Source organism: Trichomonas vaginalis, chromosome II (genome assembly GCF_026262505.1).
Source record: "Trichomonas vaginalis G3 chromosome II, whole genome shotgun sequence".
Lineage (NCBI taxonomy): Eukaryota > Parabasalia > Trichomonadida > Trichomonadidae > Trichomonas > Trichomonas vaginalis.
This window is the reverse complement of record NC_067204.1, coordinates 10,049,297-10,073,992: the sequence shown is the minus strand read 5'-3', so window position 1 is coordinate 10,073,992 and position 24,696 is coordinate 10,049,297. Positions and strand designations below refer to the sequence as shown.

Sequence of the window (24,696 nt, the reverse complement as noted above, 5' to 3'; positions counted from 1 at the left end):
AATTGTATTTTTAGTGGTCGATAGGTAAATAGAACCCTTTGTATTGCTTTTGCCAAAGTAGCATGAAGAAATATAGTAATTTTGCTCTTGTGCAGAAAGTTTTTGGCTCTGAGCTTGATATTGATTAGACTTATTCATAAAGGCGACGGAATTTATGAATAGGGTACCCTATTTATAACGTTAGAATTTGGAAAAACCGTCGCAAGTATGAAAACCCTGAATATGGAAAAACCGTCAAAAGTATGAACAGGTAGGTGATCGAATCTTCATATTTTTTATTTGGAATTTCCAAACAAAAGTTGTTTCGAAATTCCAATCAATTTGGAATTTAGAAACAAGAACCTAATAATCAATTATGTATGGAAATTAGAAATAATCCCTATACTATATGCTATTGTTTTTCACTTTTTTCTAAAAAATCTTCTAAATTAATTTAGATTTTATTAATTTTTAGACTAAATCCAAATACACTTGATTAATTTCTGTAATTATTGAAGAAGGCTTAAACTTATATCTTAACTTAAATTCATGAATACCCTCAATTTTTGACTTTTGCAAGTCGAAAGAACACTATCGACAACCGACTTGCAGAAATCCGTGATCAGTTCCTTAGTAAAGCGACAGAATGCGGTGTTGGTCAAGATGTCATCGAAAACTCAAAAACAGTCTTTGATGATTTGGATAAGTTGAACGAAGTCAAATTCCGTATCATCAGTCTTAAAAGCAGCATCAAGAACCAGCCTAAGATTTCCAACCTTCGAAACGTCACTCCTTCACACTACGACCGCGACAAATACGTTGAACTTCGCAAGTTCATCGAACAATCTAAGATTGAGCGTAAATCAGCACGTGACAAAGCCATTTCTCTCAGCGAAAAGATCGACCATCTTTCATTCTCTAACTACGTCGCTAACATCAGGAACAGCCGTCCTCTTGACTGCACCAACGAAGATGTCGACCGGAAACTCGCTAAATCACAACAACTTGCACAGTTGATTGCATCTATGCGGGAAGAGAAAGAGACACACCTTCGTCACCGCCAAGAAGAGTCACGTCAAGAGATGGAGAGTGCACGTACAGAAGTTGTTCTTCTTGACCAGATCGGTGCTAGCTGGGAAGAAGCAGACCGTCTTCGTATGGCAGCCAATGAAGCTAAAGAAGAATGTCTTCGCATTGTTGCCAAACTTATTTTGTTGCGTATCGAGATTCTCAATCAGATTGTTGACTATCCACTTTCCACTCGTCTTGAGTTAGTTGCACAACAGGAGACACCATCCAAGTGTCTTTCAGTTAACAAGATGATCCAGAAGAAGCGATCACTCATCCGTAACTTGGACAAGATGATCAACGAACTTTTTGTCAATTCACACAAGAGTGATTCAGAGCGTATCAGCGAACTTCAGTTAGCAGTTGAGAACATCGGTGCATGGGCAAGTGCAGCTAAAGAAGTTTGCACAGAAGTTAAGAAACCTATTCCACAACTTGGAAATGTTCCACGCGAAAACTTCGCAATCGAGAAGATCGACATTTTCATTTCATCACTTGCCGACTGGGAATACGATTTCGAACTTAAAGATTACACACCATTCATTGTACGACAACCCCAAACTCCCAAATAACTATCATTATCATTTTATTTCATTTTTATTTTTATTTTGTATAATTCTGTTGTATTTTTATTTCTCTTAGGGATTTAAAAACGGTTTCGCCAAATGGCGAATTGCTGAAAATTCGCTAACTCAGTCTGATTTTTTCGAATTCGGCGAACTCAAAAAGTGACATAATTTATACTGAATCTCGCTATAATCATTGATAATTTTTGCATATGTCAAATAGTTACAGTATGCTTATAACTTTATTTCGTATAGTCATGATGCTCATGATAACCATTTTGAATTTAAGTGAATAATTGACAGATTCAAGGCGTCAATACTTGTTTTTGGAAACTTATCATATAACTTCAAATATATTAATACAGCCATGCAAATACTGTAATGATTCTCGTGTTTTTTAGATAATCTCGATAATATCTTTTATTTATCTCATTATATTGAATAATTTCTTCTTCTTTTCAATTATCTTTTTACACAAGTAAATTCTATTATTAGAAATGCTGAGTAATTGAGAAAAACCTAAATTTTTGCAAATATTATCTAATTTTAGATAAATTCCTTCACAATATCATAAAGTAAGAGATTCCAAATAATATTAATATTATTAAGTATTAGTGTGCGGAAAAGGCAACAATTTATTTCATTCAAATTTTTCAAATTAAAACCATGCCATTTCTTAAAGCGCACATAAAAACTGTTTATGTTATGAGTAATAATTTATAACGAACTTAATCATAAAGTTCTTATTTTTGAATTCAAAATTATTCTGATTAGTTAGTATGAGAATAAATTGTTATGATTTAATCAAACTAACATCAAGAAAAGCTAATTTTGCAATCAGCATAATGAAATGCAAAACCAAAAAAAATAATAATTTTTAATCGTGAACAAATATGAACTTTATTGTCATAATATATATATTCATCAAATATATTTTGCAAATTGATAAGAAAAATGGAAACATAATATTGGCCTTAACGTCTTCGCCAAATTGCGAATTCGCCATTTTGTAAAGTAAAATTGAGAGGAAAACGATAATCCCAAAATAAAAATAGTAGACCCTATCTTAAAATCATGAAGATTATCACACAATAAAAATGTTAGACCCTTTATTAATAAAAAACGAGAATTCCACAAAATAAAAATAACAGACCCTTTTATATGGTTTGGAAATTGAAAAATGGCGAATTCGCCAAAAAATTAGAAGTGGCGCAATTCGCCATTTTGCGAACTTTTTTTAAATCCCTATTTCTCTTTTATTTATTCCTAAAATATTTTTCATCTTTATTTAAATTTTGTATTTTTGCCAAATGATCAATTTCTCATATATTAGGGGCGCGCAGCGCCCATAGGGTCCCGATCAAGTTTATTCACACTTATGATTCAAACTTGTAAAACCAATAATCTATGTGATTCACTAGCAAGTTTTTGATGTACTTGCAAAACATTGCACTATGAAAATGAATATATTCATGCTTTCGACCAACTTTGTTCAATTTCGGATTATAATATTTTTCGTAAGTAATATCAAATTTTCAAATGTCTACGAATAACTTTAACGAGTTGAATGATGAATTGTTTTCATTTTATTATTCATCAATTTTGATTACAATGAAAGCAAATTTAAATTCACTTCTAAATCATTAAAATCATAATCTTTTTGTTAAAACTACCCTTTATTTTATGCAAGTTCTTATCAGCAGTCGAATATTTTTCATGATTTGTTTTGATAGGGACCCCAGCTCTTTTAAAATACAGCATATATACAAAATCTAACCATTTAACAAATTTACGAGTTATATATAAAAACCAAAAGATAATAATATTACCCTCAATTTTTGACTTTTGCAACTTTTTCATGACCCCCTCCCCAGGTATCTAAAATACCATTTATCGCCTGAAAAGCACCCTTAATTTATGCCAATTGACAAAATAAAGATATGTTTAGAATGCTGATATGATGGAGAATCATGCTGCATCATTATTGGCCAGCAATATATAATATTTAAGAAATCTACGAGATTATCTGATTTCATGAAACTCAATGTATACTAAGTTTCAGACTTTGAAATTTTAACATGTTGATATGGGTACATAGGGTTTATGATTCCAGTCATTTATTTAAAAAATTACAAAAATGAATTAATATGATGTGAGTAACAATGGTAATAAACGCTTAATTACTAATATATTATTTCTTGGTAGGAATGAAATGTTTTGGTGACATTTATAGAAGTTAAGCTGAGAATCAAAAATGCAAAAATTATTTTAATTATTACAAGCATTATTTGATGTCATTGAGTTTAGAGTCGTGTAGATATATGAGTACAATATGTTATTGATGTATATATGCAATAATTGTGAAAATGAAATGTGAATCTCAAGATGAGTTGCATGTTACTGCGCTATAATTTGAATTCAATACGTACATAACATTACTAAATGTATTTTAAGATAATACAAAAAATTAAGCTTGCAAAAAGATATCGAAATGTAATTTTCATTAGATTCAAAGTTCTGAATAGATTTTGATTTTAACTATTGATGAATTTGTCAAACCTCTATAATAATAGAATGTAGAACTAATTAAATATAATTAATAAAAAAATACAAATTTAAGTGATATTATAAGAGATATATGTGATGTTACCAATATGATATGATATTGGAGAACTGATAGAATTGTGATGTGAGACTAAATATGATTTTATTATGAATAGGAGAATAATATTAGAAGAATTTCTTGAATTTAATGTATCTGAATATGTAATTGGGCATATATTCTATATATATTGGTAGGTTAACTAGAAATAAGAAGATGAAAGATTGTTAATGAATAATATGAGATTAAGCGAAAATATATTGTTCTAATAGATGAGTGTTGAGATCCAATATATATGAAGAGGGATATGTGAGAGGAAATATGTATATTTAATAAAATAAGCGATGAGAGAAAAAATAACAAAGATTTATATGAAATTTTGAGTATTGAAAAAGCTCGATTAGTGATTTTATGTCTGTTAAAGGAATAGATATTCTAGGAGAAAGATAAATTGAATTAAAGAAGAATAAAAAAAGTTGATTAAGATTGATAAAAATATTGAATTGTATGACAATGGAAAGAAGAAATAAATTGGTGTTGGTATTACGGTATCATTTCGGGAGACATTGCCTCTGCATGTCTCCCAGAATGAGACAATCTTCTGCAATCAGAATGTGATTGCAAAACTTTGACCGACAAGAGTGTATTATGCACTCCTGTCGGTCGCAGTATCTCATTCTGGGAGACATTGCCTCTGCATGTCTCCCAGAATGGAACAATGTTCCGCATTGATAACTTGAACGCTTAGATAGGGGTAAAATCAGACTTTATGAGGTATGTTGTATAATTATAGTTTGTGCTGTAATATGTCATGAGATCAGAATATGAAGGGAGTATATATGTGTTATTGTCACAGGTATATATGTGAGGATAGCTCAGTAGAGTCTGTAAAATAGTTTAGTAGAAGAAAAAGTTATATAAAGAACAAAAAATTAAAAATAAACATTATTAAGTGAAAACCAAAGTTTACCTATTTTTGTAAGGTTTTGTCTTTGTGGGTTGAGGTATATGACAAAAAAGATTGGATAATGCACTCTTGTCGGTCAAACTTCCGCGTTCAAGTTATCAATGCGGAACATTGTTCCATTCTGGGAGACATGCAGAGGCAATGTCTCCCAGAATGAGACACTGCGACCGACAGGAGTGCACAATACACTCTTGTCGGTCAAACTTCCGCGTTCAAGTTATCAATGCGGAACAGTGTCTCATTCGAGGAGCCCTCGAAAAGAACCTCACATCGACTCTCTCTTTCCGGCATCTTTACCGCATAGAAAACTGCTCGTTCGCAACTTTGTGTGCAATCTAAGAGATGATTGCGGTAAAGATGCCGGGAAGATTGACGCTGCAGCAGAGAATCACTACGGCTCTCTTTTACCGGCATCTTTACCGCATAGAAAGCTGCTCGTTCGCAACTTTGTGTGCAATCTAAGAGATGATTGCGGTAAAGATGCCGGGAAGATTGATGCTGCAGCCCCAGGCCGCACTCAGATTTCATCCCGCTACACAATTGTTCATCCAACAACTGTCATAGAGGTTGAAATTTTCGACCAGAAGTGAAACATATCATTTTTAAGACTGCGGCGCGCAAGCAAGTTTGAACCTTTCAAGGGTGATCAGTCCTTTACTCATTTCAAGACCTCTTGTTGCCTGATAAAACGATACTTCCTTCCTTGTGGGCCATTGAAAACCGCCCAAACCGTCACAACTTGCTTCCTAAATTTTATTTGCGGAGTAATTATCATGCATATTTTATCGGATAATAATATCAAAGCTAAATTTCATATTATTTTTTAAAGATATGCATTTTCTGTCTAAATTTATTTTTTCTGTTTCCAATTCACGGAATAATATTCTTACAAGCATATACATAGCTAATATATATCATTTTAATAATAATAAAACCAAAATGATGTATTCTTCATATAGTTATTTAAAATTCGTTAACTAGAATTGTATTCAGAACGAGGCAAAGTTAGGAGATACATAAAAACCAATAACTTGATAAGTGATACCTTTTTTCCTGATATATCTATATGTGTTAATGTCAAACACGATTTGGAAAAATTAATTCTTTAAATCGGCTTAAGAATAAGACCAACATCAAAAGCATGGCTAATAAATTAATAAATCAATGTTTAATTACCGATTCATGCATTTTTTTCAAAATTTCAAATTTCAAATTTTTGTTTCTCCAAAATATTAATTGTTTCCACTAGATTAACAAATAAACAATAAATTGGATTAATGTAATGCCCAATCATTCATTTTAAATTTTAGATTTAAAACAATATTTTTCTCCATATTATTATAACATGAATCGCTATGATATAAGAAATATATTTTCAATATTGAAATTGAAAAATCCTAAAATTTTTGAAATTCAATTTGAGTGTGATGATCGATAACATATATTTTTTAATTAAAATATTGTGTCGCTATCATATAAATATACTATTTCTAAATTAAAAATAGGGAAAAAGTACTATTTAATGATGAAATTGCAAATAATATCAATATATATATATTCATGCTGATATATTTTGGGAACAGATTGGCAATCACATAAATAGGATTGTGTTAGTTTGTCATGGATATAAAACAAATTTTCGAGCTAATTGAGCGAATTTAAATCACAAACACTTATATTTTCTATTACAAGGTATATTTGTAATATACAACCAGTAAATAGCTTTCTCTAACTTTTACCAGCTTAGATGATAGCAAATTAGATACGAATTTCATGACCCCTCACCAAATTCCACTAAAACATATACAGATAAAAGTACTAAGTGGGTATCATCTAACCCTAGAACTATAGCTCCTAGGACTCATCCTAGATGGTAGTTCTGGAAAAACACCTGGTTTTTGGGTATTCTTATTTCTAATTTCTTTTTCCATTTGACAAATAAAGGGTTATCCACACTTGTCAACTTATTTATGAATAAACATTGGAGTTTCTAAATTCCAAATTGATTGGAATTTCGAAACAACTTTTGTTTGGAAATTCCAAATAAAAAATATGAAGATTCCGATCACCTACCTGTTCATACTTTTGACGGTTTTTCCATATTCAGGGTTTTCATACTTGCGACGGTTTTTCCAAATTCTAACCGTTCATAAATAGGGTACCCTATTCATAAATTCCGTCGCCTTTATGAATATGTCTATTGGGGAGAAGCTTCCTAAACTTTTTAATCCCATAAATATGGTCATTATCTGGAATAACGAGTTAAGCGTCATATGTCACTTTTTGTACTAAGGAAACATCGACTTTATGCGTTATGACTTTTCGATGAGGAAACAAGTGTTCACGTATTATAAACTTCCTTATTCCAATAAACCGACCCTAAACATAATTAATTCTAAGCATGATAATGGTCTCTTTTCTATGATAACCAAATCAATTTGGTTATCATAGTAAAGCACCAAAAACTGGAATAGGAATCGGCAATATGGAATCATGAAGCAACTCGGATAAAATAAATATGGAACATTCATACATCCATTCCCTATTTTTAACCATATTATATTTTCAAACAAAATTCTCGTACTATTTTCAATAAAATTTGCATAACCTTGTTATTACTCTTAGGCGAAAGATGATTTTAATGTTAATTTTATAGAAGAACTTTTAATGCATAATAAAATAACCATTTCCTATAAATTTAGACTTAAAACGGTGACAATAAACAAGCTTTAGTCTAGAAATTAATTTTTTACTACTATAAATGCATCTTTATCTTTAATTAGAAAAAAATTTATCAATTTTATTATCCAGATGAAAAAAGAAGTGACATATGATATTTTATCTAATTTAAAATCTTTTATTGATTGTTTTTAAAAACTTTGCATTTTGTATGAGTATTTCATGTTTAAATCAGTATAAATACGCAAAATACTTATGAAATTCCAGCTGTTATTCAGTACTATTCATTTTTCAGCAATCATTAACTGTGGAAGAGTATGGCAAACGTTCGATAATGATCATGTATACTCAGATCATCAAGAATGAATTAAAGTCAATGCAGGGAAATGGATAATCCGATTAAAAACCCCAAAAAGGAAAAAGATATTATATGAACGTCTCACAAATGGTTAGTACTAAGCTCTTTCCTGATGATTGAATATTCTTTCATATTTTTGTATATTGTAAGGGATTTTCTCCCCAAATATATAATACCTTCCTTATAAACGATCTACTTTCTTTGAATACAAGTATAATTTTACATTTTAGGAAAAAAATTTATTTTTTCAAATTTATCTTATAACAATAGAGATTTATATATGTGTGTGTCAATATAGGCTTTAGTGGTATAAAATTGGGTAGATTTTGTTTTATTTTGAGTAAAAAATTCAAAAAATACTACCTCATTTTGCGTGCAAAGGAATAGTCAGAGCTATTTAATAACATTTTACGAATGAACTATGGAATTACTATAACTTTTGAAGAAATTTCAAAGTTAATAGAAGATTGTATTTTAGAAATCAGCTAAAAGAATGATGTGCATGCATCAAGCGTTAAAGTATCCTAATCAGAATATAGTAATATACAATGATTAGCAAAGCAGATTTGAATCGGCAAGAAGAGTTGCTTAAAAAATCAGTTGAGTCTTCTCTAGTTTCCACACTGCCTATTCCTGTTTAAGTGCGGTTATTCCTATTCCAGTTTTTGGTGCTTTACTATGATAACCAAATTGAATTGGTTATCATAGAAAAGAGACCATTATCATGCTTAGAATTAATTATGTTTAGGGTCGGTTTATTGGAATAAGGAAGTTTATAATACGTGAACACTTGTTTCCTCATCGAAAAGTCATAACGCATAAAGTCGATGTTTCCTTAGTACAAAAAGTGACATATGACGCTTAACTCGTTATTCCAGATAATGACCATATTTATGGGATTAAAAAGTTTAGGAAGCTTCTCCCCATTGTAATTTTCTGATTTTGAATAAAAGTCATCCCAATCTTTTCTAAAATTATATCCTGGCCCTTTATTTGTTGTCGTTTTATAAAATTTTAATGGTTTCCTTTCAAGGAAAGCTAAGAAAGTGAAAGTCAATTAAATGACAAAAAATATCAATATGTCAGAAATCTGCGACCCACGCCTTTTAATGTTCATGACATATTATTGGGCTAAAGTCAAATGTTAATGTTTGAAAAGTCAGTAGATTTTTTTAACCGTCATTTCTCATCTCAAAAAGTGACTAATATCTTTTGAATAAAAGTTAAATTTAAAAGCTCAATGTTAAGGGGTAGATTTAAACAATTAATTTAAAATTCATATAATTATTTCATCTTCAAACAAAAAAGAATTGATGAAATTTAATTTATTCACGATTACCATATAATAAGCTTATTCTAAAGGAAATTTCGTCCATTTTATGAATTCTAAATTATAATTTAAACAAAATTGATGTATATTGCTATGCTTTGTTGGAAAAATTGAATTTCAAAATAATTTGATATTCGAAATAGCAAAATAATAAACATATTTACTCAATTCTAATGATAAAACGATATCATATTATTTCTATTAAAAATTATCAATAAAATAAGATAAAATAACTTATTCTTTCTTTTCCTTCTTTTCTTTCTTCTCATTTTTGATAAATGATGGTGTAATATGAATTGCTGAAAGAAGAAGTGTGCAAATTAAAAACGGATAATGCATCGGAAGCTTCAAAATTGAATTTGCAATGAAAAACAGTATAAAGCAGACAACTGATAAGAAAACAATAAGTATATTCGAGTGTTTTGTTTCTTCGCCATCTAAAAACAATCTAGAAATGATTTCGATTATCATATCTGAAAGTGCAAGCGTAGAACAGATATTAATCTTAATGAATGGATTAAGTTTGGTTATTTTTCTCCAAAGTAAGCCGAAAAATCTGATGTAGTTTATTCCTTCTATGGTTCCCAAAGGAATTGTGAAATATGAAATAATTTTAGGGAAAATATCCTTAGGAGAGTAATTGATTAATGCATATATTACTAAAAATATTGGGAATTGGATCAAATTGTTCATTAATGGTGAATCAAATTTGATTGTAAGCGCAGCAACTTCTCTTGGACCAAAAATCATCGTAAAAGCAAGTAATAATTTGCAGATATGTGTGACAATGGTCTTCTTTTTCTTACTGTATGATTGCTGGATGATATAACTTGACCAAATCATTTGAACCACCGAAAATAATGGGAATTGGGAGAATCCAAATATAAGAGAATACAAATTAAGGTATCCCTTTTTATTGAAATGATAAAATGCTCGCTCTAAAAACGCTTGAATATCGCTATATCTCATTTTTTTTGAATTTTTGAAAAGTTATTTGGTTCTATGTCACTTTTAGATTTTTATTTATTATTCCGTGATTAAGTGTTATTTCTCTCAAAAATTCAATTATCACGGAAAAATAATTATATGATTTCATACAAAAATTCCATTCGAGAAGAATTTTGTATAAATGTCTAAAACAATTCGTTGCTGCTTCTGTTGTAAACAGAAATTCATCAAAAGTGACACCTCAGAAAAGCTAAAATATTGAATTTTTGGAACTTTTGATAGAGCACGTTTTTAAATATTAATTAAAGTAAATGTATATTTTGTAAAGATTCTTTTTAATAAAAAAAAATAAAATTTTGAAGAAGAACACAAAATCTTCTGAAAAATAATATCACATAAACTCATATTATTTTCTAATATATAACTATTTTATATAAAAATCAAATTCAATGATCTTAAAAGCGAAGGATAAACCTCAAAATTTACGAATATAATGAGTGGGAATATAATGCTTATCTATCATAAAACCATATGAAATATCAATTTTTGCTTTACGCCTAATTTTTGACGACAATTAGCAAAAAATGTTAAATGTTAACACTCAGTCCATTTGAATATGAAAAATAAAATTGACTTTGATTAAATGTTTTTATTTATCATGCAATTCTTCTTGCGACCAAAGAGTTGAATAAAAGTTCAAAAAATAAGATAGCTTAAAAAATAATATACGGTAGTGTTTACTAATAGATGAATAGTATATAAATTCTATTAAAATGGATTTGATCCAAAAAAATATATAAAATTTGATCATAAATAAAATCGTTTTAAATTACTTCTTCATTTAAATTACCCAGATTTGCTTTACTTTTACCACTCCCCATGTAATTTCTGGGGAAAACGATAATTCATTTTTTTTATGGATGAATAGATCGTTTTCCTAGAAAGGACCTCATATCTCTGGCTAAAAAGAGTGTCAGATCCTAAATAGATTATTGATCTAGTGTACAAATCCAATAAAAAGCCTATTTTTTGGCTTTTTTGGTGCTCATTTTTTCGAAGATCTACATGAATATGGGGAAACCATCGGATTTTTTTGGTTAACCCACATCTTCATGTAGTCTGGACTATCTTTCCTCGAAGGACCTCTTTACGGGTGTAAAAACTCATAAAGTTCTCAAAAGATTCATTCTCGATCTCCATGCTGAAAGAATTTACAATAAAAAAGAGATCTACGCATCAAACTACAGCCATAAATGAACTGAACCCCTAAAGCTCAGCTCTTAGTTTATCAAAAACGTCGAAATCCTTCTCATTGCAATCAAATTTTCTCAATAACTCATAAGAAAAATCGAATTTTGATTAAGCCGATGTTATAGGTATCACAAATACTACAACTTGAGCAATATCGAAATTGCCAGCAAAAGTTTGAAATTGCATTGCTCATATTTGTTTTGTAAACTAAAAATCTGCTTATATTATTCATTAATTTTTTATATATTATTCATATACTTTAATAAAACAATACTATTTCACCTTAAAAATGAATTTCATAAGTCAATATTATTTTTTTGAAAATGTATCAATTTTCGATTAAAACAACATGAGAATAAAATTTACGCAAAATTATTTTAAAAAATGGTTTTAAAAATTTACAATTGATGAAGAATAAGATTGGAAGAAGTTTTGAAGTTTAATTTTAAGAAAAAAAATTCGGATATTATTCATGGATCTAAGTAATCTGATATTTGAGTATCGGCACTATGCATAAAACATATATTTATAGTTTTTTTGGATTTTTATGATTTTAAATATATTCAAATTTGGCAATCCAATAGATTTTTAAAAAATAGGTAAATAAAAATAGATTACATATGCAGCAGATTTAGAACATGAAACAAATCTTATAGTGACCCAAAAAAAAATTCATGATCCAAAAAAGAAAAAAATTGGCTAAATGGGAATCAAACCTTGGCATAATGAATCATTATGTCAGATGTTTACACTACACCGGCAGTTCGAAAAATACCCTTGGTGGTTCTATTTAATAGCTACTCCCAACGATAGGCGGTGTCCCCAGCTTTCGAGAGGTGGTAAAAGTAAAGCAAATCTGGGTATAACAATTATTTTTGGTTTTATATTTTTTTGGATCAAATCCATTTTAATAGAATTTATATACTATTCATCTATTAGTAAACACTACCGTATATTATTTTTTAAGCTATCTTATTTTTTGAACTTTTATTCAAATCTTTGGTCGCAAGAAGAATTGCATGATAAATAAAAACATTTAATCAAAGTCAATTTTATTTTTCATATTCAAATGGACTGAGTGTTAACATTTAACATTTTTTGCTAATTGTCGTCAAAAATTAGGCGTAAAGCAAAAATTGATATTTCATATGGTTTTATGATAGATAAGCATTATATTCCCACTCATTATATTCGTAAATTTTGAGGTTTATCCTTCGCTTTTAAGATCATTGAATTTGATTTTTATATAAAATAGTTATATATTAGAAAATAATATGAGTTTATGTGATATTATTTTTCAGAAGATTTCATTCTATATGCCTATGAAAAGTACTCTCAAAACTAATTTTTCCTAATTATAATTAAATCTAGAATATTGTATTATGCTTAGTATTATTTCATTTTTCTCATTCAATTTAGAATTTACAAATGTCAAAAAATTGAGAGCTGTCACTTTTGATGAATTTCTGTTTTTTCACTTCATTCTAAAATAAGTTATTTTCGAAATCTTTCATAATTATATTGCGTATTTCCTTATATATGAAGCACATCCTGCTAATATAGACTATGCTATTCAAAGTAGTATAGAATTATGTTGAAAAAACTTGTAATATCAAAAAATAAACAGCAATATTAAAATTTACGATTCAAAATTTACAATAATTGCATCATATTAGATGCATATGTAGAAAATTATGATATATCTTAGCAAGAGCAACCTGAATTTGCATTGGATCCTTGTTCAGTTTGTTTTGATTTATTTAAGTCAACTTTAACAACAATAGCTTGCTTTTCTTCTAGTTCTGGTTCGTTTGATGTTGCAATTGGAACACTTGCAACTTGGTTGAATAATTCAGTAATATTGATAGGGGTGCGTGAGCTAGTCTCAATGTATGTTGCACCGATACTGTCTGCATACTTTTTAGCATCTTTAAATGTTACTTCTCTGTTAAGTTCTAAGTCAACTTTATTTCCTGCGAGGAAGAATTTAGGTTTAGTGATATCGGTGACAATCTGATACCATTTCTGAACATTGTCAAATGACTGTCTCTGTGTTATATCAAATACAAGGATAACAATTGAAACATTTCTGATATATGAAGGAATAATTGCATGAAACTTCTCCTGACCAGCTGTATCCCATATTTGTAAGCGGACAGGTACTCCATCAATATTTACATTCTTAGTAAAATAATCAATTCCAATTGTAGTTTTATAATCAGTTCCGCTTGAGTTATAAATGTATTGGTTAATAATAGAAGTTTTTCCTACAGCTGAATCACCAAGTAAAATAACTCTATGTATTCCTAAAGTCATAAATTTGAAAAAAAAATCTAAAAAAGTGACAAAATTTAAATCCTTCAAATGTCATTCAAGTTTATCTGTTCCCCACTGACAGTCGAAGGTCAAAGCACAAAAATCATATTCAAAACAGCCCATGTTATTTCTGGTCACACAACTACGAATTTGGAAAAGCAGGCTGAGTATCCAGAAATAACAGTACCAGAAGACAAAGCATTTGCTTGCAGTTTGACAATTATTGATAAAATTATAGATGATGATTGCTCCATTTACTTTTTAAGAGCCGTAGATAAAGAAATTGACTCTGCACCAAATTATTACGAAATTATCACAAATCCGATCGATATTAGTATGATCAGAAAGAATTTTCTAGGTAAGCAGTACCAGAAATTCGCTAATGTTGTCAATGATATTAAACTTTTAATCAATAATGCAACACAATTTAACCCAAAGCAACATGCTGTGCACCAGGCTGCACTAAAAATGTCATTCTTACTTCGTGACTTGCTCAATACTCTCAATAAGAACCCTTCAGAGCTCGAACCAAATCCAACAATTTCTAAAGAGGCAGAAAACAGAATTGCTAAAGCACAATCTCAACTCACTGAGCAAAGAAGAAAATCCCGTGAACGCCATAAAAAAGCAAATGATACTCCAAAGAAAACTCCAACAAAACTGGCAAAAAGGCTTTTACCAAGAGAATTCGAAGACCTCGCAAAGCATGTTAGAGAATTACCATCAGCTGCACTATTCGGAGTTCTCGAAATCATACAGAAAGGAAAATTTGATCCAAATAATTTACCTGTTGAAATAGATCTTCAATCACTGCCTGATGATGTTGTAGACAAGGTTAAAATATACGTAGAGAGTTGCTTGTCGCACCAGGACAAGAAACCAGTGATGTACGCGTGGCAGCCATACGAACCAAAGGAATTACTAGCATTACAGGAGCAATATGCTACAGAATTGTTAACATGGAAATGCCCACCGAAAGAGGCAGAAATTCAAAGAGAAATCGAACAAGATATTTAATTTTTCTTTATCTTATTATTATTTTTATATTAGAAATAAACAATGTAATTAATATTCTTAACTATAAGCTTTGCAACCATTTTCTATCAAAATTCAAACAAAATTTTTAACAATTTACGAAATATCAATATCATTTAAGCACATCTTAACTTGTATTATCTAGAAATCGCAGTTTTAAATAACATTTTTGCTGAAAAACAATTTTCAAATCACAATTTCTAAGTAAAATAGCAATAAATGCCTATTGTTACATGGCAAATATGTTATGTTAACTATTACGAAACATATGTGTCCTCTTATATTTATTCTTACCTTACTTGATTTCTTCAATCAAGCACCAAATTTACGAACTTTTAAATATAGTTTACCTTCGATATAAACAATATTAACAATAATGTTAAAATTCTTTCTACTTAGCTTGAGAACAAATATCTCAAAAAAAATCAAAATTTTACTATGGTGTTGTAAACGAAAACGATAAAAACGGTTTGACAGAAAAAGTGACACTTTACATGGCAAAAAATAGAGTCTTACTTTTGAGATACTTGAGATTGAAACTGAATCTTATGAGGCGGTGATCTTGAATCACTACCTCATAAGGTTCAGTTTCATATAAAATTTGTTGCAATTTGTTATTCTTTTGCAATTATTTCTTATAAGATTTTACATCTTTTAGCGGGGAATGTTTGTTATCATGTATATATTATAAATATCTACACGATAACGAACATTCCTCGCTAAATTGCTGAGAAACTTTGAGGAAATGTCGAACAATTTCCTCAAAGTTTCTCAGATTTATATAGATCACTAGAGTCCCCTAGGCACTGATTCTGGTTCAGTACCTAGGAGGCTCTAGTTCTCTAACGAACTGATAAAATGTTTTTAAATTTTTGGATATTGCTACCTGTGAAGCACTGACTTCAAGTCAGTACCTCACAGGTAGCAATTACATTGAAAGATGGGAGAAACTTTGTCCGAATGTTAAACTATTCGGACAAAGTTTCTCCCATTTGTAGTGGAGATGGAAGGCTTTGAGGTATATTGTATTAATATATACCCCAAAGCCTTCCATCTCCACTTGAAAGTTCCAAAACTTTGGGTTAATAGTTTGCAATTAACCCAAAGTTTTGGAACTTTCTAGAAGGAATTGCAGGGTAAGAGGTACATATTCATACTATGTACCTCTTACCCTCCAATTCCTTCCTTAACATAAACAAATTTGGAGTTAATTGTTTGCAATTAACTCCGGGTTTGTTGACCTCCAAATGAAAATGAAAGGGTAAGAGGTATATAGTGACCCTATATGCCTCTTACCCTTTCATTCTCATTAATTATGGGAGAAACTTTGGCCGAATGTTAAATTATTCGACCAAAGTTTCTCCCATTTTTTGAAGGGATTGGAGGCTATGAGATACTGATGCAATGTCAGTACCTCATGGCCTCCAATTCCATCCTGAAACTGATCAAAGTGGACCTTACATGCATTTGAAATTTGCCATGTAAAGTCCACTTTTTGAGAGAGGATTTGACTGCGTCAAATCCTCTTTTTCGTTTACGAGAATGGAAATGATAGATAAAGCAGATAAAACTGGAAAAATTAATAACAAAACATTTAGAATTATCAAAACAATAAGTTAAAATGGAATATCTTGTTTGGCCTGTTTATTAGGTATGGCAGTATACTCTAATAGTTTGACCTTCATCTTAGAAAAGTACTCCCACTCATGACAATCGCATCTGTTTATGCCCAGACCTTCAATTATCTTCAACATCGCTAAATCTGGTCGTAGAGTCTCTGCATCAACACGTTCGGCGTAGGCTTTGAATTTATATTTTTGGTTATGCTCAAAACACTTTCCAACGAATGTCCAGTTTGATAATGATCTTGTTGCTTTAGATTTCTTGAAAATTGGGTATATTAATCTTGAAATGAATGATAAGATCCAGAAAAGTAAAGCAGAAAACCTTCTCTTGAACTCTAATCTGTGACGAACAGAAAATCCGTCTAAAGGAACGGATTCTTGATCAATGCACCATGTATTATCAATATTTGTTGGTGCAGGAAGCGGAGTTTCTGTATGAGAGATGATCCAGAAGTCAATTAAACTAAATCCGCTAACAGTCTGAATTGCTTCCATTTTTGTTGAAACAAATGGTAGGCGATTAAAAGCTGCTTCAATTACTGCCTGTGGATATGAAAAGCAACCGTCAACAAATTTGATTTGGTGTTGGCGTGCGATTTCTTGGATTTCTTCAGTGGAATATTTTGGTGAACATGAAACAACTACATCTGCTAGCGATAGGTCATTTGCTAGTTGCGATAAATTAGTAAAATTCATTGCAATTTGGTAAGGAGGAAGAATTGTTCCTTCTTTATAGAGTCCTGTTGGAACGGCAACGTTTAAATAATGAAAATGGTCGTTGATAATGCGAATAATTGATTGGCCAAGTTCAGTATCTGGTGCTAATATTAAGAGATTAAATCTTTTCGGCATTAAAAAGTGACAATTTTCATTTTTATTTTCTTTCCCCTGGAATTTCTATAAAACTTCCATTCAACTTCATGAAAATGAACTCAATGGACTTCAACTGCATCTGATCAAAATGTTATTCAAAATAGCTTTCCATTCTGCAAAACTATGCTTGGGAATTAAAATTTCCTTCACGCAATGCATGAGATAATGGTAGTTGAATCATTTCACATAAAATGTCCCTTTTTGGAAGAAATGTTAGCTATATAATAACATGATTTTTGGGATTTTAAAAAAATATATGAAATAATATGAGATAAATAACAATTTTAGTCAAGAATTTAAATAGCATATTAATAATGGTTCTGTTGAATCATTTTTAATGGAAAATTGTTAAAATCAATGAATAAAATTTGAAATTGAAAGCCAAAATCAACGAATCATATGGACAATACATGAGTTTTCTGGTGTAGAACTTTGGTTGAAGATTGACTCGATTTTGATGAAAAAATTAAATGATTTCAAATTTTTCCATTCAAATTGAAAATTGTATTAAATAAGTTGAGTCATTTTTGGTTATAAGTATTCTTATTGTATTTGTGAAGGATTTGGAAGAGAAATTTCTGGTACATCGCCTTCTTCTCCTTCATTATCTTCCTCGTCGACTTCTTCATTCAGATTTATGAAGTACCCTGCAATGTGAACTGTTCCTTTGCCACGAACTGACAGTGTATAAGAGTCGTCTTCTGGTATTTTAAATTGAAGATTAAAGTGTTCTTTTCTTTCAGGAACCAATATTGCGATAATAGTTGGTTCGTCAGATGTATTGCTTTTTGTTAGAATAATACGAGTTGGTTCGTTTTTAAATTCTTCCGGAAATTCGGCCAAGCAAGCATTGGAAATCACCAAGACTTTATCCTCAGGGACATTAAATTTAAATTGTTTTTCTGGTGAAATTATTGTGCTCCAGAATTTCGAAGATTCCATATTTTTAATTCTTGTCACTTTTTGAAATCATGAAAAATTACATAATAATCAAACTGAACAAAATGAAGCAAAATCAAGTTAAAATTGGTTACCCAATGAGACTATTTTAATCTTTTGATTGTGCTCGCTTTGTGAACCCCTAGTTTCACGTTCAAAATCCTTTATAATGACCATTGGAATGAATTGCAAATTGCAAGTAAAGTTTTTTTTTTTTGTAAAGTTCCAATGTATTTTTCATACTTTCGAGTCTTGAAACATGAAATTTGCTTGTCAATATAATGTATTTACATTCTAAAAGTTCCTAAAATTCAAAATTAAATTCGAATCATACTCTGAAACATTGCATTCCGATCTGTTGTAGTACCAAAGAACTGTATCTTAGTGCATGGATTAAACTGTATGACTAGTAGGAAAAAACGCATTTTTATATTAATTTGAAATTAAAAAACATGAGAAGGCATTTGGATGAATGTAAATTTTCTTAGACAATGTATGTGTTAAAATAACAACAGTGCTTTTCCATTGCTAATATTAGATAATTTAATAATCTGTCTATCAGCAGAAACGAAAGTAATATTCATGAAAAACTAATCGAATTAGATAGAAAAGTTTATTTTATGATTACCATTTTGATGCATATAGTTATTAATCCACTAAAGGCTGATTCACATTGTCAACTATAGTATGATATGATTCAGCTCTTCTATATGTAAATACAAAGAATATTATCGACATCAAAAGACATGAAAGATCTTGGATTGGATAGCAAAATAGTATTTTTGATGGTTGGGCTGGATATTTCCAATAGAAAATTGCAGCCGATGAGAGCAAAAATATTGCTTTAACTATTGGAATAATTGTCACCAATATCTTTTTCTTGAAAATAAACAAAAGTTGATTTGTAATAATAGTTATTGGTTCCAAGAATGCTAAGAAGGACAATTTAGGCGCAACATAAGGAGCCATTTCTAATATATTATCAGAAATCCAAATCACGAGTATTTTCTTTGGGAAAAATACCATTAATATGCAAACAGTGACTCCAATAATTGCAGGCATGATTATTGAACATCCTGCAAGTTTATACATTCTTTTAATGTTTCCTTTATGAAAAGCATAAGTTCCTGAAGGAGCCAAACCAGAAATAGAACCTTGCATAATAGCCGAAAGCATTGTTAATACTTTTCCCGCAGCTGAAAAACAAGTAGAAAATTCGGTGAGATGGCCTTCATTTATTGCCGCTTTCACTAGGATTGCAGAAGTCATAATTGGAATTACTACTCCAATTGTTATCTGGAAAATAACAGGAATACATAATTTCAGGAAATCCCAAAAATGAGATGAAAACTTCTTAATGAAATGTGTAAGCTTTGGTTTTGCCGAAAATTTTCCACAAAATGCAGCAATCAAAAGAGAAACTGAAGCAATGATACTAATTAATGATTCTGAAAGTCCCATAGCATTTATCGGAGCTTTAAATACAAAAATCATAAGAGGATCCAAAGCAAGCTTTGATAATAAAACAATTATTTGTATTGTTGCTGCTAATGTTGCTCTTCCTTGAGCAATAATTAAAGAACAGCATGATCGAAAAACCGCTTCAAAAAATATTGTCATGTTCATTGGAAAAAGATACATTTGTGCGGTTGATATATATCCATCTGGCATTCCTATTAAGGGCAGTATAGCAGGAATAAGGAAAAACATGATAGGAGGCATAATAATTCCAATAATAAAACAATATCGAATTATGTCTGCAAATAATTGTGCAGTTTCTTCTGATTGATCTTTAGCAATTAGTTCACTAAACTTTATTATTGCAGGCCCTGTATGAAGCTCGCAAATAGCTATGAAAAGAGATTTTATTGAACTACTTATTGAAACAATAGTAACTCCTTTGTTTTGAAATCCCTTATGTATAAATATTAAATCAATTGCATCTTGTAAACTATTGAAAATTGAAAAAATGGCGTGTGGGCAATTTTAACGACATTTTTTAACGCGATACGAGCGTAAGTCCATAGAATGTGTTTTGAGGGAAACTATAAAAATCCAAAATAGAGGTAAGTGCGCCATTATTACCTGCGAAGTTACATGGAATAAATCGAAGAGTAAGTACAAGATGATCTTGCATCTTTCCAAGTAAATGAAATTTATTAAAATTAAGATGATAATATTCATTTATAGTATGTGTATGATGTGTTTTCAAAATTTCTTCAAATAAAATGCAATGATAATTTTTGAATAATTTTTCTTGTGTATATTTCATTTTTTATTAGTGAAAATATCATTACATCAATAAGGAAAGCACAATCCAAATTCATATTAGTTAAATTAATCTACGACCAAAAGCCCGCCAAATTTGAATTAAACACGTTTTTTGATAAAAGTGTCATTTATGATTGTTGCATTTAGGGATAGTAGCCAATTTCGGTACCAATCTTGAAAATGCCTCGCCATGCCCGCAACATGGAAGAGAAGTATTGGTCTGATATTGAACTATCATCAATGCAAACTGAATCACCTTGTCATGTTGCTCCACAGATACAGCAGTCTGAGTCCCTCGCTTGGTCATGTTGCTCCACAGATACAGCAGTCTGAGTCCCTCGCTTGGTCATGTTGCTCCACAGATTCAGCAGTCTGAGTCCCTCGCTTGTCATATCACACCAGATAAATAAAAGTTCAGCTTCACAATACTTACCTGCTCTATTATGTGATTTTTTCCAACTATCATATGTTAGTTGTTGTATTGAAGTTGAGTATGAAAGAATAATGTTGCAAGATTTCTCACCAAATAAAAAATCATTAAAGAACATTTTATTCTTTGAAAATGTATTTATGTTGAAAATAATGGAAGATGTTATTCTTGTTAGTTAGTTTACGAAGTTCTTTTGGAAGAAATTTGTTGAATATCTTTATTTTGAATGGGAATGAACTTAGGAAATTCACCACGAGCTCTTGAATAGGCAGAATTGTAATGGATGATTAGCTATGATGGGATTATACGATGTTGGTTTGTTCTAGAATGATTAAAAAGTTTTCAGGTAATGTGCTGATGCATTACAAAAGATGGAAATTATTTAAATAATAACATAGTTTAATAATATTCAATTTAACTGATTAAATATTTGAAAAATTATCTAATTAGGATTTTTTTAGTTTGAAAAGTTAATTTTAGGCATAGTGTATAAAATAAAAAGCATCTACCGTGTCAGAAAATCGAAAAGTTTTCCAAAAAAATCATAAATTTCAAATTTTGAAATAAAAATTGGTACTTTTTAATATGTAAAATAAGAAAATGTATTTTTTTTGAAAAATTTAGATAGAGTAGTTCTCTTTGTATCTAAGAGGAGTGAATTTTTTTTTCTTTAACAAGATCTGGAAACGAACAATTGAAATTTATTTTATCAATATCAGGAGGAAAAGTTAAGATTCAATATGGGATTGGTTGGGTGTAAGGTAGAGGAACTATTGTGTGATAGTTGATGCTTAGAGTTGAAATTGAAGGAAAATAAAACGATAAAAATAAAATGAATACTACCATGGACCCGTCAGTAATAGGTAGTGAAGAGAATAAATCATCCTTACCTCATACAACAACTCATCCTTAGCTGAGACAACAAGTCATCTTTACCTCAGACAACAACTCATCCTTACCTCAGTCATTGACTCATCCTTACCTCAGACAACAACTCATCCTTACCTCAGTCATTGACTCATCCTTACCTCAGACAACAACTCATCCTTACCTCAGACAACAACTCATCCTTACCTCAGACAAAAAGTCATCTTACCTCAGACAAAACTCATCCTTACCTCAGTCATTGACTCATCCTTACCTCAGACAACAACTCATCCTTACCTCAGTCATTGACTCATCCTTACCTCAGACAAAACTCATCCTTACCTCAGACAACAACTCATCCTTACCTCAGACAAAAAGTCATCCTTACCTCAGACAAAACGTCATCCTTACCTCAGTCATAGACTCATCCTTACCTCAGTCATAGACTCATCCTTACCTCAGTCATAGACTCATCCTTACCTCAGTCATTGACTCATCCTTACCTCAGTCATTGACTTATCCTTACCTCAGTCATTGACTCATCCTTACCTCAGACAAAAAGTCATCCTTACCTCAGTCATTGACTCATCCTTACCTCAGTCATTGACTCATCCTTACCTCAGTCATTGACTCATCCTTACCTCAGTCATAGACTCATCCTTACCTCAGACAAAAAGTCATCCTTACCTCAGTCATTGACTCATCCTTACCTCAGTCATTGACTTATCCTTACCTCAGTCATTGACTCATCCTTACCTCAGACAACAACTCATCCTTACCTCAGTCATTGACTCATCCTTACCTCAGACAAAAAGTCATCCTTACCTCAGACAAAAAGTCATCCTTACCTCAGACAAACTCATCCTTACCTCAGTCATTGACTCATCCTTACCTCAGTCATTGACTCATCCTTACCTCAGTCATGACTCATCCTTACCTCAGTCATGACTCATCCTTACCTCAGTCATTGACTCATCCTTACCTCAGTCATAGACTCATCCTTACCTCAGTCATGACTCATCCTTACCTCAGACAACAACTCATCCTTACCTCAGTCATTGACTCATCCTTACCTCAGTCATTGACTCATCCTTACCTCAGTCTAAGGAATATATATAAGAAATTATAGTGTTGGATGTCTCTGAGAGAAACTGAGTGTTGGATGTCAAAGAGAGACTGAGTGTTGGATATCCGTCTCTTATATATATTATTTCACATATTAATTAATTTATACCCACGAATAAAATCTTTGATAACTCAATGAATACTTGTCCAAATCTGATTTTCCAGTGATTCTGAATCTACACCGGCCAGAGATTCATATTCGTTGCCAAATCGCGAAAATATTCATTATTGACAAAGTTATATCTATAATAGTATTGAACTAAAATATGGTTTTGAAAATTTAATATAATAAAATTTTTTGAATTTAAATGTGTAAAGTTCTGGTAAGGATTAATTAAAAAGAATAATTGAGTAATTGAGTGATTATTGATAAGTTAGGGAGAAAATTTCACATACATTGAAGTAAATATATGTTATTGCAAGAGTTAGGATGAGTCTATGACTGAGGTAAGGATGAGTCTATGACTGAGGTAAGGATGAGTCAATGACTGAGGTAAGGATGACTTTTTGTCTGAGGTAAGGATGACTTTTTGTCTGAGGTAAGGATGAGTTGTTGTCTGAGGTAAGGATGAGTCAATGACTGAGGTAAGGATGAGTCAATGACTGAGGTAAGGATGAGTCAATGACTGAGGTAAGGATGAGTCAATGACTGAGGTAAGGATGAGTTGTTGTCTGAGGTAAGGATGAGTATATGACTGAGGTAATGATGAGTCTATGACTGAGGTAATGATGAGTCTATGACTGAGGTAAGGATGAGTCAATGACTGAGGTAAGGATGAGTCAATGACTGAGGTAAGGATGACTTTTTGTCTGAGGTAAGGATGAGTCAATGACTGAGGTAAGGATGAGTCAATGACTGAGGTAAGGATGAGTCTATGACTGAGGTAAGGATGAGTTTTGTCTGAGGTAAGGATGAGTCAATGACTGAGGTAAGGATAAGTCAATGACTGAGGCAAGGATGAGTCAATGACTGAGGTAAGGATGAGTCTATGACTGAGGTAAGGATGAGTCTATGACTGAGGTAAGGATGAGTCTATGACTGAGGTAAGGATGACTTTTTGTCTGAGGTAAGGATGACTTTTTGTCTGAGGTAAGGATGAGTTGTTGTCTGAGGTAAGGATGAGTCTATGACTGAGGTAAGGATGAGTTGTTGTCTGAGGTAAGGATGAGTCAATGACTGAGGTAAGGATGAGTCTATGACTGAGGTAAGGATCATTCCATTCCACATATATCACAACACCTACACCTTACACAACCCACAAATCATCTCCAAATTTCTTTTCAGAACTTCTTTTAAATGAGCATTTTTCAATCAACAAACATCCCTTCTTTTGCCCGCACAAAAGGTTTCAGATGTTATATTGTTCCAGAAACTCATGAAACAAAGTTCTAAATGAAAATCCACGGAATGAGCTTGTTCAATAGCATTATCAATAAAAAGAAATCTATGGTATCGCCCGCACAATA

At 31.1% G+C, this 24,696-nt stretch overlaps 8 protein-coding genes across 8 annotated transcripts, besides 4 other annotated features; 3 read left to right on the top strand and 5 right to left on the bottom strand.

Moving 5' to 3' along the window:
- Window positions 1-537: 537 nt before the first annotated feature.
- On the top strand, window positions 538-1,678 carry TVAGG3_0517970 (uncharacterized protein; the record flags this gene model as incomplete). Its single annotated transcript, XM_051237135.1, has 1 exon — window positions 546-1,619. One exon carries the CDS (start codon window positions 546-548, stop codon window positions 1,617-1,619), a length of 1,074 nt encoding a protein of 357 aa, XP_051094959.1.
- A 3,517-nt stretch (window positions 1,679-5,195) lies between these two features.
- TVAGG3_0517960 (uncharacterized protein) lies at window positions 5,196-5,884 on the top strand (the record flags this gene model as incomplete). The annotated part of the gene is made up of 1 exon (XM_051237134.1): window positions 5,284-5,772. One exon carries the CDS (start codon window positions 5,284-5,286, stop codon window positions 5,770-5,772), a length of 489 nt encoding a protein of 162 aa, XP_051094958.1.
- Window positions 5,885-7,384: 1,500 nt separating this feature from the next.
- Window positions 7,385-9,144: a mobile genetic element.
- Window positions 9,145-9,689: 545 nt separating this feature from the next.
- Window positions 9,690-10,534, bottom strand: TVAGG3_0517940 (uncharacterized protein; the record flags this gene model as incomplete). The annotated part of the gene is made up of 1 exon (XM_001583254.1): window positions 9,784-10,518. The coding sequence occupies one exon, from the start codon at window positions 10,516-10,518 to the stop codon at window positions 9,784-9,786; it is 735 nt and encodes a 244-aa protein (XP_001583304.1).
- Window positions 10,535-10,705: 171 nt separating this feature from the next.
- Window positions 10,706-10,743: a mobile genetic element.
- Window positions 10,744-13,187: 2,444 nt separating this feature from the next.
- Window positions 13,188-13,223: a mobile genetic element.
- A 229-nt stretch (window positions 13,224-13,452) lies between these two features.
- On the bottom strand, window positions 13,453-14,064 carry TVAGG3_0517910 (retrograde vesicle-mediated transport, Golgi to ER; the record flags this gene model as incomplete). The annotated part of the gene is made up of 1 exon (XM_001583253.1): window positions 13,453-14,064. The coding sequence occupies one exon, from the start codon at window positions 14,062-14,064 to the stop codon at window positions 13,453-13,455; it is 612 nt and encodes a 203-aa protein (XP_001583303.1).
- Window positions 14,065-14,112: 48 nt separating this feature from the next.
- TVAGG3_0517900 (acetylation-dependent protein binding) lies at window positions 14,113-15,081 on the top strand (the record flags this gene model as incomplete). Its single annotated transcript, XM_001583252.1, has 1 exon — window positions 14,113-15,081. One exon carries the CDS (start codon window positions 14,113-14,115, stop codon window positions 15,079-15,081), a length of 969 nt encoding a protein of 322 aa, XP_001583302.1.
- A 460-nt stretch (window positions 15,082-15,541) lies between these two features.
- Window positions 15,542-16,641: a mobile genetic element.
- A 30-nt stretch (window positions 16,642-16,671) lies between these two features.
- On the bottom strand, window positions 16,672-17,759 carry TVAGG3_0517880 (uncharacterized protein; the record flags this gene model as incomplete). The annotated part of the gene is made up of 1 exon (XM_001583251.2): window positions 16,716-17,576. One exon carries the CDS (start codon window positions 17,574-17,576, stop codon window positions 16,716-16,718), a length of 861 nt encoding a protein of 286 aa, XP_001583301.1.
- A 97-nt stretch (window positions 17,760-17,856) lies between these two features.
- TVAGG3_0517870 (nucleoplasmin core domain domain-containing protein) lies at window positions 17,857-18,673 on the bottom strand (the record flags this gene model as incomplete). The annotated part of the gene is made up of 1 exon (XM_001583250.1): window positions 18,141-18,539. One exon carries the CDS (start codon window positions 18,537-18,539, stop codon window positions 18,141-18,143), a length of 399 nt encoding a protein of 132 aa, XP_001583300.1.
- Window positions 18,674-19,135: 462 nt separating this feature from the next.
- TVAGG3_0517860 (multidrug resistance protein YPNP-related family) lies at window positions 19,136-20,162 on the bottom strand (the record flags this gene model as incomplete). The annotated part of the gene is made up of 1 exon (XM_001583249.1): window positions 19,185-20,162. The coding sequence occupies one exon, from the start codon at window positions 20,160-20,162 to the stop codon at window positions 19,185-19,187; it is 978 nt and encodes a 325-aa protein (XP_001583299.1).
- Between the last annotated feature and the right edge of the window lie 4,534 nt (window positions 20,163-24,696).